This window comes from Takifugu rubripes, chromosome 4, assembly GCF_901000725.2.
Source record: "Takifugu rubripes chromosome 4, fTakRub1.2, whole genome shotgun sequence".
NCBI lineage: Eukaryota > Metazoa > Chordata > Actinopteri > Tetraodontiformes > Tetraodontidae > Takifugu > Takifugu rubripes.
In genome coordinates this window covers 5,112,897-5,129,521 of record NC_042288.1, presented here as the reverse complement: position 1 = coordinate 5,129,521, position 16,625 = coordinate 5,112,897, and the positions used below count along the sequence as shown (strand labels likewise).

The window sequence follows — 16,625 nt, the reverse complement described above, 5'->3', positions numbered from 1 at the left end:
ATGGTTTCATTGTTCTGTCAAATCTGCATTAGAACTGTTAACCCATTGAAAACCTCAGAAGCTTCTTTTCAGCTGCGTCTTTTTGTCCTGTGATTAGGTTGAGCACCCACAGAGAAGCAGGAAACCCACCAGACACAAGATCTTATCTAAACAGAGGAAAAGAGCTGTAGTGGCCTGTCTGAGGATGGCTCCCCTCTACAATTTACCTAGGTACAGACTAGCACACACCAAAAACTCTTTTATTTCATGCAGAGTCAGTGTAACTGGTTTGGTCTTGGCACTCCCCATCACTCAACAGAGGGATTAATATCCTCTGTGAATGATCTGTGGGTCTGAACCTAGGAAAGAAAATCTATGAACGCGAGGAACAAAAGGTATTTTTGGCTGTAAGGATTGTATTTTAAAACTAGTGGCAAGTTTAAAAAAGGAAAATCGTGGTTAAAAAAATAATCAATTTGTAGTATCCCGTGAACTGTCTGTGTCATCCTGTACTGCTGCTCCTTTCTCTGTCCTGTATTGACCTTCACCTGGTGGTAATTGCACAGATGCAAAGATATTAGTTTGCAATTTATTATCCAGGCACAGGGCTGTCAATCTCTTCCTCCAAGGCTACAATAAAACCTGGATATCAACTGAGGATCACAACTTTGAGGAGAAGCTTGTGGAGGATTTAGCCGTAAGTGCAAAAGTAAGTTGCATTTAAATTATTTCAGAAACATTATCTGTCTGTGAGGCTAAATTTGATCATAAAAGATCTCTGGACCTTGATCCCTAAATCCTCGTTGAAAGGACCATTTCCTTCTCTAGGATGATTGAATTCTGTGGTTTCCACCAATTTATTTTGTAAATTAATAGATTGTAAAATGGTCTAATGATGTTCATTATGCATTAACAGGTTTAAAAAGGAGCTCTTTCTTTTTATTTCCAAATGTTTTTGTTCTTTGTTAACTGTTTTAAAACTGAAATGGGCGCCTCTGCTATGGTCTGGAGCAGGAGAAGAGAGCAGCAATGGAGTTGTGTGGAGGTGGGAGAGAAGAGGACGACAGGGGAGACGGTGCCAAAGCCATCGATCCTCTCCTGCAGCTCATTACACTCTTCGGTCAAACTGCACTGATGGACAGACGGTGTGTGTGTGTGTGTGTGTGTCTGTGTGTGTGTGTGTGTGTGTGTGTGTGTGTGTGTGTGTGTGTCTGTGTGTGTTTCTTGTAGTGTTTCATTGTAAAAAGGTCAGTAGAGTAAAAACCTACTTTCATTTATTGTTGCTCAATCTCATCTTAACTTAATCTTTAAACTTTCCCATTAATTACAAAATAGGCCAGAAACATCATGTCTTTTCAAACACTTTCAACAGTAGTAAAACTCATCATATTTTAATGCTTTCCAGTCATAACTAATAGTTTCAATTACTGTTGAATTTTATAGTTATTTATGACCTTGAGCAATCAGGAATTCTTTAGACCAAATGTTTATTTTCTATATAAACCCAGGATTTATTTAGCAGTAATATCAGAACTGCATAGGTGTTCTTGGTCTTGCTGCCAGAGAGCAACATTAATTTATCCACGTCTCTTATCAATAGAAACACATCAGTATTTCGTGCGTCTTCACTGCAGAGATGTGATAAGTGAGATTCCATTTGTTGTGATCTGCTCAACCTGTTCAGTTTAACTGGGCAGACACAGACTCTGACTGCTGGGACTCATCTACAATGTTGAGGAGCACGTTAAATACAATACATAGATAGTGTAGAACCACTTTCAGTCCCTTGCATTCCCCTTTTTTTATACAATTGCACTAATCCTATCTGTCTTTCCATCCACAGTCAGCTTGAAAATGGTCACCTGTACCAGTCCTATGCTGCTATTATGGCCAAGGTTGTCAAATAAAATATGTTTCAAACTGTTTTATTCATGATGATGTCTAAATTTACAGCTTCTGCATAAACTGGATTAATTTAAGAACAGAACAGACTTTACATGTGTTCTTGAACATTGATTTTTTTTTTTTTACTCTTTCTCTGTTTTATGTTGACTGTTGCAGAGCTGCCACAGAGAGGACGATGGTGACAGTAAAGAGCAGGAGCTGGAAAGCTTTGAAGTGAATTTCTTTCTTCTTTAAAAATTGCTCTTATTTAATGTAGCTGTACTTTATCATAAGCCTACATGTAAAGTAGACATTCAATCAGTACATTTGAAGTACAATGAGGTTGCACTAAACATTTTTCTTGGGAATTCCAGGAGAAAGAATTGGAGAAGCAAAAGCTGTTGTTCCAGCAGGCCAGGCTTCATCATCGTGGAGCTTCAGAGATGGTCCTGCAGATCATCAGTGCCAGCAGAGGTAGGAAACCTTAAATACCAAATACCCTCCATTTTTGAGATGCAGTTGTGTCGCTGTGATGAAAGTATTCTCAAGAGGTCTGACCCATAGTAGTCAGTCAGCATTACTCTTTACGTCCTCTGATTGGACAAATGTCTCTTGTCCTCAGGGTTCATGGGCTCTGTGATTGCTCCTACGCTCAAGCTCGGAATCGCTCTTCTCAGTGGGGGAAACGCTGCCGTTCAGCAGGTACAGTCCCAGGGATGCAACAGTCTTTATGACATTATCATTTTTAGATTAGTATAGTAATCTATACTAGCGATCTATTAATTTTATATATAATGTTGAATTACTAGCGTCACCTAGGTAGTAAGTTGTGTCAGGTAGATAAGATTCATGACAAATTAGCCACTAAAACATCTTGGAAGAATGTTTACATCTTAGAAAATGTTTTGATGGGCAAAAATGAAATAAATTTTCAGTATTTGCTGTTTGTTACAAGCTGCTCACCTGAGGTAAAACGTGTCCTCAGGTACGATAATCTAATGAGAGTTGTGATTTTTATTTTTGAAGAAAATGCTGGTTTACCTGATAGAGAGGCGAGACCTTGGCTTCTTTCAGAGCACGGCTGCACTCATGCTGTCATGTAGGTGAGTGACTGCAAAAAAAAAAGGTCTGACAGATTTGAAGAGAACCCTCAGACCTGTTCTTTTTTTCACGTGTCCATGCATGCGTGCACTTCTGCTTTCAGCGTTCTGGATCTGAATGCATTTGAGAGGCAGAACAAAGCAGAAGGATTAGGCATGGCCATGGATGAGAGCTCAGGTACTGCATTCATATGGAAATCCAAAAGGAAAATACATTTCTGTAAGGCCAAGTCCTAGGCAGCAGTCAGCTGTGAGATTCCCATCCTTGAATATTCGTACACACTCTGAGTTTGTACCACACATCACCATCCTGCTCTTTGCCTTTCTCAGCCACTGGCCACCTTCACTCCATCTTGACCAGATTTTTTTCCCAGCAGATAAGGTGATGCCTGATAAAGATGTCATCTGTGACCTTTTCCGTTTCCTTCAGCTGCTTTGTGAAGGACATAACTCAGGTTATTTTCCCAACATGCATCACACAGATTTATTTACACTTGACATCACATGAATTAGGCCTTTTCACCTTTGCACACCCACCCTGGTCCAGTTTCTCAATATGAGCTGTAAACACATTTGAGTGTTTTCTGGCCATTTCTGCTGGATTCCTGACACATTTACATTCTCTGCAACCTCATGACTTTAAAATCACTGAATTTGGAGCAAAATCTGAGTCGTAATTGTTCCACACGCATTAGTTCTCTTTAAGTTCACATCCACAGATTATTATTCTGCTCTTTATAATGCATTTAATATTCCTATCTCTTTTTTGTGACTCAGATTTCCAGAATTACCTGAGAACACAAACAGGCAACAACACCACAGTCAATATCATCATATCAACTGTGGATTATTTACTGAGATTACAGGTAATGAGTCATGACTGTTTATCTGACTGTCCAGGGAATACTTTTAAAACCACATTGATAGCTATAGTGGTGACTGTGGGAACAAGTTTAAGAGTTTAATGGGGATTCTCTGAAACTTGATTCACTTTCACTTCAGTGGCTGGATCAATCCCTGAGCTGAACCTTTTCTGCAGGAGTCCATCAGTGACTTCTACTGGTACTACTCAGGAAAAGGTGTGATCGATGTTCATGGGCAACACAACTTCTTCAAAGCCATAGGAGTGTCCAAACAGGTCTTCAACACACTCACAGAGTACATACAGGTCAGTCAGTTTTGATGTACCCTGTTTTGTGTCTAATGTGAGCTCTAAAGCATAAAAGTTGTCTGCTGACTGGATCTGACACGAACAGCTCACACCAAGACTGTTTTCTTCCAGGGACCCTGTGCTGGGAATCAAGAAAGTCTGGCTCACAGTCGCCTGTGGGATGCTGTTGTGGGATTCCTTCATGTCTTTGCTCACATGCAGATGAAGCTCCCTCAGGTAGAATTTAACAATGTGCTTTATTTCTTCATACTATTCAGCACTACCAACATCCTTTTTTACAGTGTAATTTGGCAACAATAATAACATACAAATAAAAGAGGACAAACTGAGACCCAGTGACCCAGAAAGTCTTGCTGCTGCCGTGAAACCGGATGTGAGCTGTTGAGCTGCTCATTACTTTTCACAACAGTTTAGAAACAGAGTTTCTGGTACTTAGCCCTTCAAGTCCCTTCATCCCCTAATTCTTGATACTTTGTCCACTGATCCTAAATTCTAATCGAAGTTCCAGTTTTGTTTTATCCATCTCAGAACAATATCCGGATTAAATCCAGTCCCCTTCCAGTCTAACCTGGATTTAGTCTTCGATGTAGTCATCTTCTCCAGCTAAAGGCTGTTACATGCTTTGCAAGAACATGGACATTTGTTCATTTTCTCAACATGGTGAGAACAAAGCAAATCTCAAGGCCAGGACATTTCTTACTTCAACAGAAACCCAAGTGTAAAATTTCCAGAAAAGTCCTCTTAGACACCTCCCAATGCTGCACACATCATGTGTATTCTTCATATGTACACGCTGGTCAGCCTTCGCAAATCTGATACACAGGAATCGCCATCATTTGTGCGTGTGTCTCTCTTAAGCACAACAAAAGCACTGCCAGGTTCTGATGGTCAAACAATAGTTCTCGGACACCAGGCAAGAAAGCTCGATGAATCTGATGGAACTCCCAGACCAGGGCTGCAAGGACAAAATGAGTGAGAAGTAGTTAGCAGCCTTTAGACTACTGAAGCTTTATTCTGTCTCACCTACAAACTCCAAACCATCTCTAACTCCCCTGTAAGAACAGTCCTTATATAGCACATTTAATATAATGTGTAATCCATTACCGGTAAAATGATACAACAGTTGTGTGCAAATCATATGTTGTATTTTCTTTTTGTCTGTACAGGATTCAAGACAAATGGACCTTTTGATAGAACTCTTGGACTTACAGAAGGACATGGTGGTATTTTTGCTTTCGATGTTAGAAGGTAAATTTAAGCTTCTGTTATCCTTGTTGCCAGTTGTTAATAAATCTGAGGCTATAATTTAGATAATTGTTATACTCTTTCCTTGCCACTCTCTGTCTTAAAGGGAATGTTGTTAATGGAACTATTGGAAAACAAATGGTGGACATGTTGGTGGAGTCATCAGGCAATGTTCAGATGATCCTTAAGTTCTTTGACATGTTTCTCAAACTGAAGGATTTCACCTCATCAGATGTCTTTAGGGCATATGACCCTGATTTTAAGGGTTGCATCTCCAGAAAGGACTTTGAGAAAGCTATGAAGAGTTGCAAACGTTTCTCTCACACTGAGACTCGCTTCCTTATTTCCTGCATGGAGACTGACGACAGTGAGGCTGTGGATTATGTGGCCTTCGTGAATCGATTCAACGAGCCAGCTCAGGACATCGGCTTCAGCATCGCTGTTCTACTGACAAATCTGTCAGAGCATATGCCCAACGATGCCCGATTAAGGACATTCCTGGAGGTAGCAGAGAGCATACTGACTTATTTCCAGCCTTTTCTAGGACGTATTGAAATTCTTGGAAGTGGGAAGCGAATGGAACGCGTCTACTTTAGAATCAGTGAATCCAGCCGCACCCAGTGGGAGAAGCCACAGGTCAAAGAGTCCAAACGGCAGTTCATTTTTGATGTTGTCAATGAAAGTGGGGACAAAGAGAAAATGGAAATGTTTGTGAATTTTTGTGAAGACACCATCTTTGAGATGCAGCTTGCTGCCCAGTTATCTGGATCTGGAAACGAGGAGAGGCGTGTTGAAACCAGGCCAGAGACGGAAGATGGGCTGGATAGCAAAGGAATATCTGTCATTTATCAGTGGCCGTTACTGATATCTGCACTTTCTGTCAGACACGTCAAAACGCTGATGAAGATGACTCTGAAGGACATTTTTATTTCAGCCATTTTCCTCCTCAGGTTTGTTTTTATGGCTCAGATCAGATGTATTTGCATTGGGATTCGCAGCATCTTGTATGTGCTGTACAGGGCTTTTCTAAGTGGGGAGCTGATAGAGGGAGCTAAAAAGGTGAGGATCTTGGAGATGCTGGGTGGGATCCTTGAACCAACTCTTGATGAGGTCACCGGAGGGCCGAGTGGCGATCAGCTGAGGAAATACTCCTGCAGTCTGACTTTACAGGAGGAGACAAGTGGCATCAGGCAGGCAGAAGATGTAACCTCCACCAGAGACATGGATGGACTATCCAATGTATTTGGCCTCAAAGTAAAGAAGGATGGAAGCTGTTACAGACTGATAGCTAAAGACCTTACTGACAGTCTGACAGACCTGTTTACCACAACATCCGGAAGAGTTAAAGCTGCTGAGGTACCTGAGAAGCACCAAGAGACGGTATGCTTGATCTGATCAATGAAAAAACATCATCTTGGTGATAGCATATTCCTCCTGTTCCTGTTCAAATGTTTAGACTACTTTGTACCATCCTTTCCTTCTTTTATGATTCCCTCTTTGAATCCTAGACCCACATTTACAAAGAAGAACAAACAGAAGAGAAAGGGACTGACAGAAAGTATGTTTGCTTTTTTCTTAAATCCTCAATAATCCTAAAAGTGGACTCCAGTAACACATTTAGCTTTGCTGACTTTAAATGCTTCAATTACAAAACAATTTAAGAAAGATAAAAAAATATGTCTTCTTAATATCTATTCTAAATCCCCTGACTCTGTTTGCAGAGGGATTGACATTGAGAAGAAATCTGAAGTCATTATGATGGAGCCAAAATGGAGAGCCAAGAGCCACCCTCAGAAGTCAGAAGAACCTGAAAACCAACAGTCGGCTCTCTGGGGGATCATAAGCACCCACAACAAGAGTATGCTGGTAATTGTCAACAACAGACTCTAAGGAGGAGACAGCAACAGATGGGCATGCTTATTTATTTATTCTCTTCATTTGGATCTTCATTTTGCAGAATTACTTTGCAAGGAATTATTATAACATGAGAGTGTTGGCTCTGTTCGTCACCTTCGCAATTAATTTCATACTCCTCTTTTATAAGGTGAGTGCATCAATTTGATTGCAATATTTGTATTATGCTGCATTTGGTATATAATTATCTTCATCGAAATAGTTGTATAGATACTTTGACTCTTTTTCACCTACTAATATTACCCCATATTCTTCCCAGCGGCCTCCTCCGGGGCTAAATGGCAAATGTAGATTTTTCCAGTCTGTTCTGGGTCTGTGTCTGGCCCCCTCCCACCAGGACATACCTGGAACACCTCCATAGAGAGAAGTCCAGGCTGCATCCTAATCAAATAAACCCCTAAACCCCTTTAACTGACTCGTCTCAACATATAGGAACAGCAGCTCCACTTTGAGTACTTCTTGAGCTTCTTGAGCTTTGGTCACTGTCCACAGCTCATGACAGGAGGAGGGTCAGAAGAGAGAGACTTACCCTATTGTTCATCCTCTTGTTCTCTTCAGTTCAACAGGTGGTTAAATCATCTGCATCCCTGTAAAAGTTGCACCAGTCTGCCCAGCAATCATCAATATTTGAACCCCTTCAATTCAGACAGCAGCAACTCTCTGACAAGGGGTGGACAACCCACGGTTTTCTGTCTGAGAACAGCAATCTTGGACTTAGAGCAGTTGATCATCATCCCAGCCACTCACCAACTCCACTGACAGTATTTGAAATGTTTTAGTTAACCTAAAAGCCTGTTTGGATTAAACCCTTCCCTATTTTTGGTGTCTGCTTCCCAGGTGGCCTCCTCGCCCACAGCACACGTAGAGGGAAAGGAGACGACACCTCCTTCCAGGCAGGAATCATATTCTGCTGGTGATGAGGATGAAGAAGATGGCACAGTTTATTTTGTTCTGGAGGAGAGTAGTGGATACATGGAGTCATCCCTCCATTTCCTGGCTGTAGTGCACACGATCATCTCTTTCTTCTGCATTATTGGTTATTACTGCCTCAAGGTACCACGAGCACAGTCACAACTCCTGAAGGTCTTAATGGTGCAGACAGAATGACTAATGTAGAAGAACAAAAATTACAATCAAGCACAGATTAAAGAGGCAAAGTATCATTAGTGCATCACTTGACAGGTTCCACTGGTGATCTTCAAACGTGAGAAAGAAGTAGCACGAAAGCTGGAGTTTGATGGATTGTATGTCACCAAGCAGCCCCCTGAGGAGGACATCAAAGGGCAGTGGGATCGACTGGTGGTTCACACACCGTATGTTCAACAAGTCAGATCAGATGTTAACATTCGCAAATCTGTAATAGTTCATAGCTTATACTTTTTTATTTTTTTAGATCCTTTCCAAGTAATTACTGGGATAAATTTGTGAAGAGGAAGGTAAGAGTTTTTCATTATTACTTCATTGTGCCGTATTTTTTTAAATTAGATTAAGATTAAGATTAACTTTATTCATCCCCGTGGGGAAATTGAATTATAGTAGCAGCGTATGCAGAGTAAAGAGACAGAAAAAAAATAAATACAGATAAGATTAGACTGTTATAAGCATATATACAGCATATATTATAAGCATATATATATAATATATACATAATATAATATATACATATTATAGGCATTATAAGCATATATACATAAATATAGAATAAATTAGAAATAAAATTACAACACGAACATTACACAGTTATTGTTATTGGCTGGGTTTGGATGAGTTATATAGTCTGATGGCGGACGGCAGGAATGACTTCCTGTACCGTTCCTTAGAGCAGCGAGGCTGCAGGAGTCTGCTGCTGAAGCTGCTTCTCAGTTTGTCCACTGTGTTATGGAGGGGGTGGGAGGGATTGTCCATGATTGTCCGCAGTTTCAACACCATCCTGTCCCTCACCACCTCGTCCAATTTATCAAGTCTACAGCCAACAACAGACCCTGCCTTTTTGATGAGTTTGTTGAGTCTGTTAGCATCCTTTGCTTTAATGCCTGTACCCCAGCACACTGCAGCAAAGAAGATGGTGCTAGCCATGACAGACTGGTAGAACATGTGGAGCATCCTGCTGCAAACACTGAAGGACCTGAGTCTCCTGAGGAAATAGAGTCTGCTCATGGCCTTCTTGTAAACAGCATCGGTGTTTGTGGACCACTCCAGTTTATTGTCCAGCTGGACACCCAGGAACCTGTAAAATGGGACTATTTCCACATCTTTCCCACTAATGCAGACTGGGGAGGGAGGGGACTTGCTTTTTCTGAAGTCCACCACCATCTCCTTCGTCTTGGTCATGTTGAGCTGCAGAAGGTTCTCCCTGCTCCACCTGACAAAACTCTCCACAAGGTCCCTGTATTCATCCTCCTGTCCATTCTCCACACACCCCGACTATGACTGTGTCATCCGAGTACTTCTGGAGATGACATGTCTCAGAGTGGTACTGGAAGTCAGCTGTGTAGGTGGTGAACAGGAATGGGGAGAGCACAGTTTCTTGAGGAGCTCCTGTGTTGCTCATCAGGGGGTCGGACACACAGCTCCGCAGTCTCACAAACAAGATTGCCCATGTTAACAGTTTTGCGCCTTTGTGATTAAGTGACAGTAAACTACTTGTACATTAAATTCAACGAACCATTTAAAGACGGTCGTATTCAGTTACCACAGCTGGTTTTATTGTCTCCTGATGTGCATCTCTTTCAAATTCCTTACACAGCTTCCTTCTTTTGTTCTGGCTCTTAGATAAATAACAGTTGGTCTTGGCTGATCACTGATAATAAAAAGGATTCTGATAATGATTGTCACTAAAATTAATATTGTGGTGAGCCCATAATGAATGAAAGATAATATTTCCTCTGATCCAGTGTTAAAAAGGGATTTCAGGTTTAGTTCTGAAGGCAATAGGAGCTGTAAGTTCACTCTGGGGTGGTCACTTCTCCTCACATGATTACTGACATTTAAAGCTCTGCACTGTATTGTACAAGAGCCTGCAGTAAAACAGAGCTTCAGTACTTTTAAACAATTCTAGTAATTGACTTTACACTTTAGAGGGTGGAGATATTACCTGCTGTATGTTTAAATGTATAGAAATGCAGTAAAAGTATGCGTCAGGCTCTAGCTTCATATAATTACCGGTAAACATTTTTGACAAATAAGTTTCCTCAAACATCAGCATCGCAGAGAAGACAAAGTCTGCATCTGTCTTTTGATCAAATACAATTTTACCGCAAATGTAATGAAAAGATAAATATGAATGTTGTTTTTGCTGTCAGGTGATGGACAAATATGGTGAATTATACGGCTGTGAGAAGATCAGTAACCTTTTGGGTCTGGACCAAGCTGCCTTAGACTGCAGCTCAGAGAGAAAAGGCAGGAAGAGGCTCAGAAAGAATACTGCCTGGAGCCATGTGTGAGTAGGACAAATACCCATATACTCCACATACTTACACACATTTAGACAACACAAACACGCTGTCCTTTTCAAATGGACTGAAATTCTGGCAGAGTCAAAGTATAAAAGAGGTCTGTTCTCATGATTGTTTGTGATGGCATGCCTGGAGGAGAGTTTCAACATATCTCTGTGGACCTAAACTGCTAGTAATATGGAAAAATGATCCACATGATGAACCACTGAGACCATACGTGCTCCTTACAGCTGTTTTATAGGTTTATATGTTTTGAAATATGATTGTGCTTTTTAGTGAGCAGGACAGATACAGACAGAAGACGTCCCAAAAACGTTTTCTACTGACAAGACAGAACATTCAGAGGAGAAGCAGTAGAAGAGGCTCTGTAGCCTCTGGATAGAGGGGTGAACATTTTCCAAGGATCTTCAGTATATGTGCTGATACGTTGAACTGTATTTCAGATTCAGCTCTGTTGACATGAAGTACCAGCTGTGGAAAACAGGAGTTGTGTTCACCGATAATGTAAGTTTGTGATGTTTAGTCAGGCTTGCTTTTTTTCTCCTACAGAGATTAAGATCAAGGTTTCACTTCCTGAAATTTATGTTAACAAACCGTATATGATGAAGAGCTTGAGCACAGTGTGTCAGAGAATTTAGGACTTTTTCCTCATTTGTTCAATCTCCTATTGTGCTTTTTTTTATCCACACAGTTTGACACTAGCAGTATCCCGAGATTCTGCCTTATCTAAAATACTTTGTTTATCTGTCCTGCTGATGTATACTCTGTGTGCGTGTGTGTGTGTGTGTGTGTGTGTGTGTGTGTGTGTGTGTGTATGTCTGCGAATGTATGTATGCATGTGCGCTCCCAGTCCTTCCTGTATCTGGCTTGGTACATGATCTTGTCAGGTCTGGGTCACTATAACAACTTCTTCTTTGCTGCTCACCTTTTGGACATTGCCATGGGGTTCAAGACACTTCGTACCATCCTGTCCTCTGTCACCCACAATGGGAAACAGGTGGGCAGAGTGTGTCTCTGTTTGTGTGTGTGTGTTTTGGTACTATTTTTATATTATTATATTTGTCTTATGACTGGCTACAGTATACTCTTATTTTAAGGCTTTTATTCAGAATCATGAGAAGATATCTCCCACCTTTTTTAATAACATTCTAGTTGGTCCTGACTGTGGGGCTGTTGGCTGTGGTTGTGTACCTCTACACTGTTCTGGCCTTTAACTTCTTCAGAAAGTTTTACAACAAGAGCGAAGACGAGGACACTCAAGACATGAAGTGCAATGACATGTTTACGGTACCTTTTCACAATGAAACACACACACACACACACATTTAAGGGGAGGGAGTGAGCCGCTGGGCTGTGTTGAGTTCTTCTGCAAACTCTGCCACACACCTTATTTCTACCTGCTTGGATTGAGAGGGGTTCAGACAGATTCTGACAGTGATCCCTATTGTTGGAGTTAGCGTTGCCTCCTAGTTCTCCCCCACTTTTCATTAAAATGATGGACAGCCCCTCAAGCTTTACAATTGTTCTTTGTTTGGATTTTCATGATATTAACACCCCCACCCCCTGCCGGGTTCGAGCAGACTCCGCTCTGACTCCGCCAAGCTCCTGATTGTGAAGCAGCAGCCTTTGAATAAAATGTCACCAGCATAGGAGGCTGTCGGCCCTTCACTTGCACTCTCTATTCAGAAACAATTACGAGCAACCTCTTCTGCAGCGTTAGAGCAAACAGTCTTTCAGGAGAGAATATCTGCCTGTCACACACTCTGATAAGCAGCTTTCGGTAAATTAAGCAAAAGTAATTGTGATTCATTGACACCGACTGACTGAAGAAGCTACTTCGTTCAAAAAAGGCTTTTAAATAACAGGTTTAAAGTCAGCTGTTCCATCACGACAGATACCTGGAAATAATATCTGTGGTGAAGAATGGGGCTCTGGCTGCATAGAGTGCACAGAAAGGTTGTTCGTGTTCATTTTTAAAATTTCCATCTATTGGAGACGGATATAAAAACACATTAAGTTAATAACTTTTGTTCCTGCAGTTTGATATCTTCCAACTGGAAACATCCTCTGAGTGTGAAACTGAAATCCTCTTAGATTCTTCGTGCTTTCTCCATTATCCTCTCACCTTTCTTGAGGACATGAGAGTAGAATACCTCTGCCTGTATGTGCAGTATGAAACATGAAATATCTTTTCTTTTAGTGTTACATGTTCCACATGTACGTTGGAGTTCGTGCAGGCGGGGGAATCGGGGATGAGATCGAGGACCCTGCTGGAGATGAGTTTGAGGTGGAACGCATCGTCTTTGACATCACATTTTTCTTCTTTGTCATTGTAATCCTGCTGGCCATCATCCAGGGTGAGGTTCGCTGTTTATTTCAGGGCTCTGTTTCAGAACCCGTGTAACACATTTTTTCCCAGACACACTCTGCTCACCTTGCTCAACTAAGTTTTGCAGCAGCAGACACTCAGGAGCACCACTGTAATCTCTTTTAGGCCTGATAATCGATGCCTTTGGAGAGCTGCGTGACCAGCAAGAGCAGGTGAAAGAAGATATGGAAGTGAGTCTGGCAGAGACTGACCCTGAGTCTGCTCATCACATGGTTTATCACTATTATAAATTAGCAGAAAATATTTGGTAAAAGCTCCTGTTTCAGCTTATCTCTGACAGGACATCTAACTTTTATTGCTTTGAGTCAATCATTTCATCCTCATGGTTGATATATGTCAATCAAGCCATTTGCGTGCGCGGGTACGTGGCGTGCGGATGCAAGGTTGCACAGCGTTGTGTCAGATTTAGAGGAAAAACAGATAAATGTTAATTCAGCTGGAATTTAGTGTGTGTGAAAAGATTATCCTGTGTGCACAAGATTACCTGGACACATTTGGCTGCATCACCTGAACCTATTGTGCTGACAGACTTAATGAGCAGCGGCTCTGACCTTGTTTTGCTTTTACACATGAACCCCTCAGCTGTGCAGCTCTGGCAGGTATGAACAGAACTCGTAAGGAGGTGAAACACTTTGCATTAGTCAAAGTCATTGCTTTGTTTCCTGTATGTTAGCTGGCTGCCTCCCAGTATAAATTTTCTGTTGACTTTGCTGGAAAAAACTTAACCGTCACTTTGAGGTATTTATAACATATAAATAGGCCCAATACCAACAATTAAACAGGAAGATTTTGTTTCACTGTTATGTCCAACTTGCAGAAGCTTCATGTATCAACAAAATGAAGTCAACACAATCAACTATGGACCAGATTCTCTTATGTAAAAATCTCTCTGATTATCTGGACTGATAAACCTGTTTGTTTCATCTCTCCTCCTGCAGACCAAATGTTTTATATGTGGAATAGGAAACGAATATTTTGACAAGGTCCCACATGGTTTTGAGACACACACCCTTCAGGAGCACAACTTGGCCAACTACCTGTGAGTATACTCTCCTCATCATAGTTAAACTTCATGGTTATTTGTTGTTTCACACTATCAGGATAACATGATATCCACACCTTTTACACACAGGGCTTCTCCTAACTTTTTAAATAATACCCATACATTGGTCTTGCAACATATTGGGAAATAAGAAGTGTAATAAAACAGGTTTCCAGCAGCTCTCAGATTGAAAAAGATAAAGTTCTGGCAGCCACATACTGCAGCAGACATGAGGAGATTGAAGCCTTTCATTGTGAGCTCCATCCAAACATATTCCTATAAACATTAAGCAGAATGGAAACTAAAGCAGAATCACAACAGGAGCTGTTTGGTTTTGCATTTGTGATGAAAATCCTCAGTATTTGTAATCTCTTGCCTCTGAGGGAATTTATCCACCATCACCACAGTCACACGTTGGCCCACAAATGATCTCTCTTTACATGGAAACTGCACACATTCGGTAGGTGACATGCGTTCCAATTTTGTATTCTTGCAGATTCTTTTTGATGTACCTGATTAACAAGGATGAGACTGAATACACTGGGCAGGTAGGCTGTTCCATTATCACCCGATTAAGCTCTTTTCCATGTACACCTCCAGTGCGTCTGGTTGACCATTGAATCCCAGAATTAGCTGTGCTGATGACAAAACTCTATTCTAACCTTTTCCAGTTAGACAGAACATGTATTCAGTCCTTCAAAAATCAGATCGGTCCCGACAGACACATTATGATGATAACTGTGCCAGCCAGACCCCTGATTATACTTACCCATTTCACTCAGAAAACATCCCATGTGGATGATTCAGGTTGAAGCAATCAAGTGTTTAAGGCCTTGTCTTTATTTAGTGAAACATTTTTTACATTTTATCAGAGCGACACCATTTTCCTCCCCCGCGTCTGTAGCCTGCAAAAACAGCTCAAAATACACTTTCATTTTTTTGAAAATGTCTTTTAGAATTTCTCCAATTTCATTTCTACTTTTTTTTTTAAATCATCGAGGCAAAAGGGATGCAGCCTGAAAAACTAAATGTACTTTATTTAGAACAGGTGTTGCTTCTAGCTTTATTTAATGTTTTGTTAACATTTGTGACATTCTTATCATCTTTCCCAGGAATCCTATGTTTGGAAAATGTACCAGGAACGTTCCTGGGAGTTCTTTCCAGTGGGAGACTGTTTCCGAAAGCAGTACGAAGATCAGCTGGGATGATGGGAATGCAGAAGATTTAATTACCTTTAATGTGCCACGTCATTGATACCGACCTCACCTTCATGTATTCACACCTCTCCTGAAAGACGGAGCACTTGTTTTTTTAATACATATATTTGTGTCTTTTGTCCTATAACTTCCACATCCTGCTGACTGGATGCTTCTGTTCCAGTAAACAGACTTTCTCACCTTTTTGAGACCTTGTTGCATCTTTGTCGCTGTCCTGCTCATCTTTCTGGTCCTCTTCCTCCTGCCTCTGTAGCCTTCTGTCTCCTGTTACACCATCTGAATATAGATGAAATATTAGATTAGATTAGATTAGATTAGATTCAACTTTATTGTTATTGCACATGTACAGGTACAGAGCAACAAAATGCAGTTTAGCATCTAACCAGAAGTGCAAAAGAAGCAGCAAGTGAGGATAATAACTTAATAAATACAGTATGGCGGTTATTTTACAATCGTTTACCGGGTTGTGCTATAAACATATTTTACAGATGGTGTTTACATTAAATGCCTTGGACTATAAGTGCAGGAGCTATTTAGCTATTTACATAAGATAGAGGAGATGTGCAAATTATAAATTACGTGTATACAGATACAGATGATAAAGTGCATGAGTGCGCAGGACAGGTTTAAACAGTAGCTACATTGGTTACTAAGGTAGTGAGTTGTTGTGTAAACTGCTGTAGTGTAGTGAGGTGTGGAGTGTGTAAGGGTCAGCAGGAGTTCAACAGGGACACCGCTCTGGGGAAGAAGCTGTTCCTCAGTCTACTGGTCCGAGTCCTGAGGGTTCTGTAGCGCCTCCCAGAGGGCAGGAGGGAAAATAGTCTGTGGGCGGGGTGGGAGGAGTCCTTGAGTATGCTGCGTGCTCGATGCAGGCAGCGCTTCCTCTGGACATCTCCGATGGCAGGGAGTGTAGTCCTTGTGATGCGTTGGGCAGTTTTCACCACCCTCTGCAAGGCCTTGTGCTCAGCGATAGTGCAGCTTCCATACCAGACTGACACGCAGTTGGTCAGGATGCTTTCTATCGCACAGCGATAGAAGTTCACCAGGACAGCCGAGGATAGCTGGTTCTTCCTCAGTGTCCTCAGGAAGAAGAGGCGCTGGTGAGCCTTCTTGATGATGCTGGAGGTGTTCATCAAGAAGGCTCACCAGCGCCTCTTCTTCCTGAGGACACTGAGGAAGAACCAGGACCCCTGCTGTTGGTAACAGGATGTCTTTGGGGAATTCTCAGG

The 16,625-nt window shown here is 41.4% G+C and overlaps 1 protein-coding gene across 3 annotated transcripts in view; it reads left to right on the top strand.

Moving 5' to 3' along the window:
* ryr2b (ryanodine receptor 2b (cardiac)) overlaps window positions 1-15,675 on the top strand; it is a 47,750-nt gene extending 32,075 nt beyond the window's left edge. For 2 of the 3 annotated variants that reach the window (XM_029835473.1, XM_029835471.1), the window contains 30 exons: window positions 98-210; window positions 580-688; window positions 991-1,124; window positions 1,823-1,874; window positions 2,041-2,097; window positions 2,238-2,337; window positions 2,486-2,565; window positions 2,890-2,966; window positions 3,068-3,141; window positions 3,341-3,418; window positions 3,741-3,829; window positions 4,003-4,131; window positions 4,246-4,350; window positions 5,301-5,382; window positions 5,486-6,759; window positions 6,888-6,937; window positions 7,101-7,245; window positions 7,337-7,423; window positions 8,131-8,346; window positions 8,476-8,606; window positions 8,687-8,729; window positions 10,596-10,732; window positions 11,192-11,252; window positions 11,599-11,745; window positions 11,901-12,035; window positions 12,949-13,105; window positions 13,243-13,307; window positions 14,076-14,176; window positions 14,676-14,727; window positions 15,292-15,675. In XM_029835473.1, coding sequence (XP_029691333.1) covers window positions 98-210; window positions 580-688; window positions 991-1,124; window positions 1,823-1,874; window positions 2,041-2,097; window positions 2,238-2,337; window positions 2,486-2,565; window positions 2,890-2,966; window positions 3,068-3,141; window positions 3,341-3,418; window positions 3,741-3,829; window positions 4,003-4,131; window positions 4,246-4,350; window positions 5,301-5,382; window positions 5,486-6,759; window positions 6,888-6,937; window positions 7,101-7,245; window positions 7,337-7,423; window positions 8,131-8,346; window positions 8,476-8,606; window positions 8,687-8,729; window positions 10,596-10,732; window positions 11,192-11,252; window positions 11,599-11,745; window positions 11,901-12,035; window positions 12,949-13,105; window positions 13,243-13,307; window positions 14,076-14,176; window positions 14,676-14,727; window positions 15,292-15,387 — 4,176 coding nt within the window. In that variant the 3' untranslated portion in view covers window positions 15,388-15,675. The remainder of the gene's footprint in view (window positions 1-97; window positions 211-579; window positions 689-990; window positions 1,125-1,822; window positions 1,875-2,040; window positions 2,098-2,237; window positions 2,338-2,485; window positions 2,566-2,889; window positions 2,967-3,067; window positions 3,142-3,340; window positions 3,419-3,740; window positions 3,830-4,002; window positions 4,132-4,245; window positions 4,351-5,300; window positions 5,383-5,485; window positions 6,760-6,887; window positions 6,938-7,100; window positions 7,246-7,336; window positions 7,424-8,130; window positions 8,347-8,475; window positions 8,607-8,686; window positions 8,730-10,595; window positions 10,733-11,191; window positions 11,253-11,598; window positions 11,746-11,900; window positions 12,036-12,948; window positions 13,106-13,242; window positions 13,308-14,075; window positions 14,177-14,675; window positions 14,728-15,291) is intronic. The other variant, XM_029835472.1, reaches the window with a different exon arrangement.
* The last annotated feature ends 950 nt before the right edge of the window (window positions 15,676-16,625 follow it).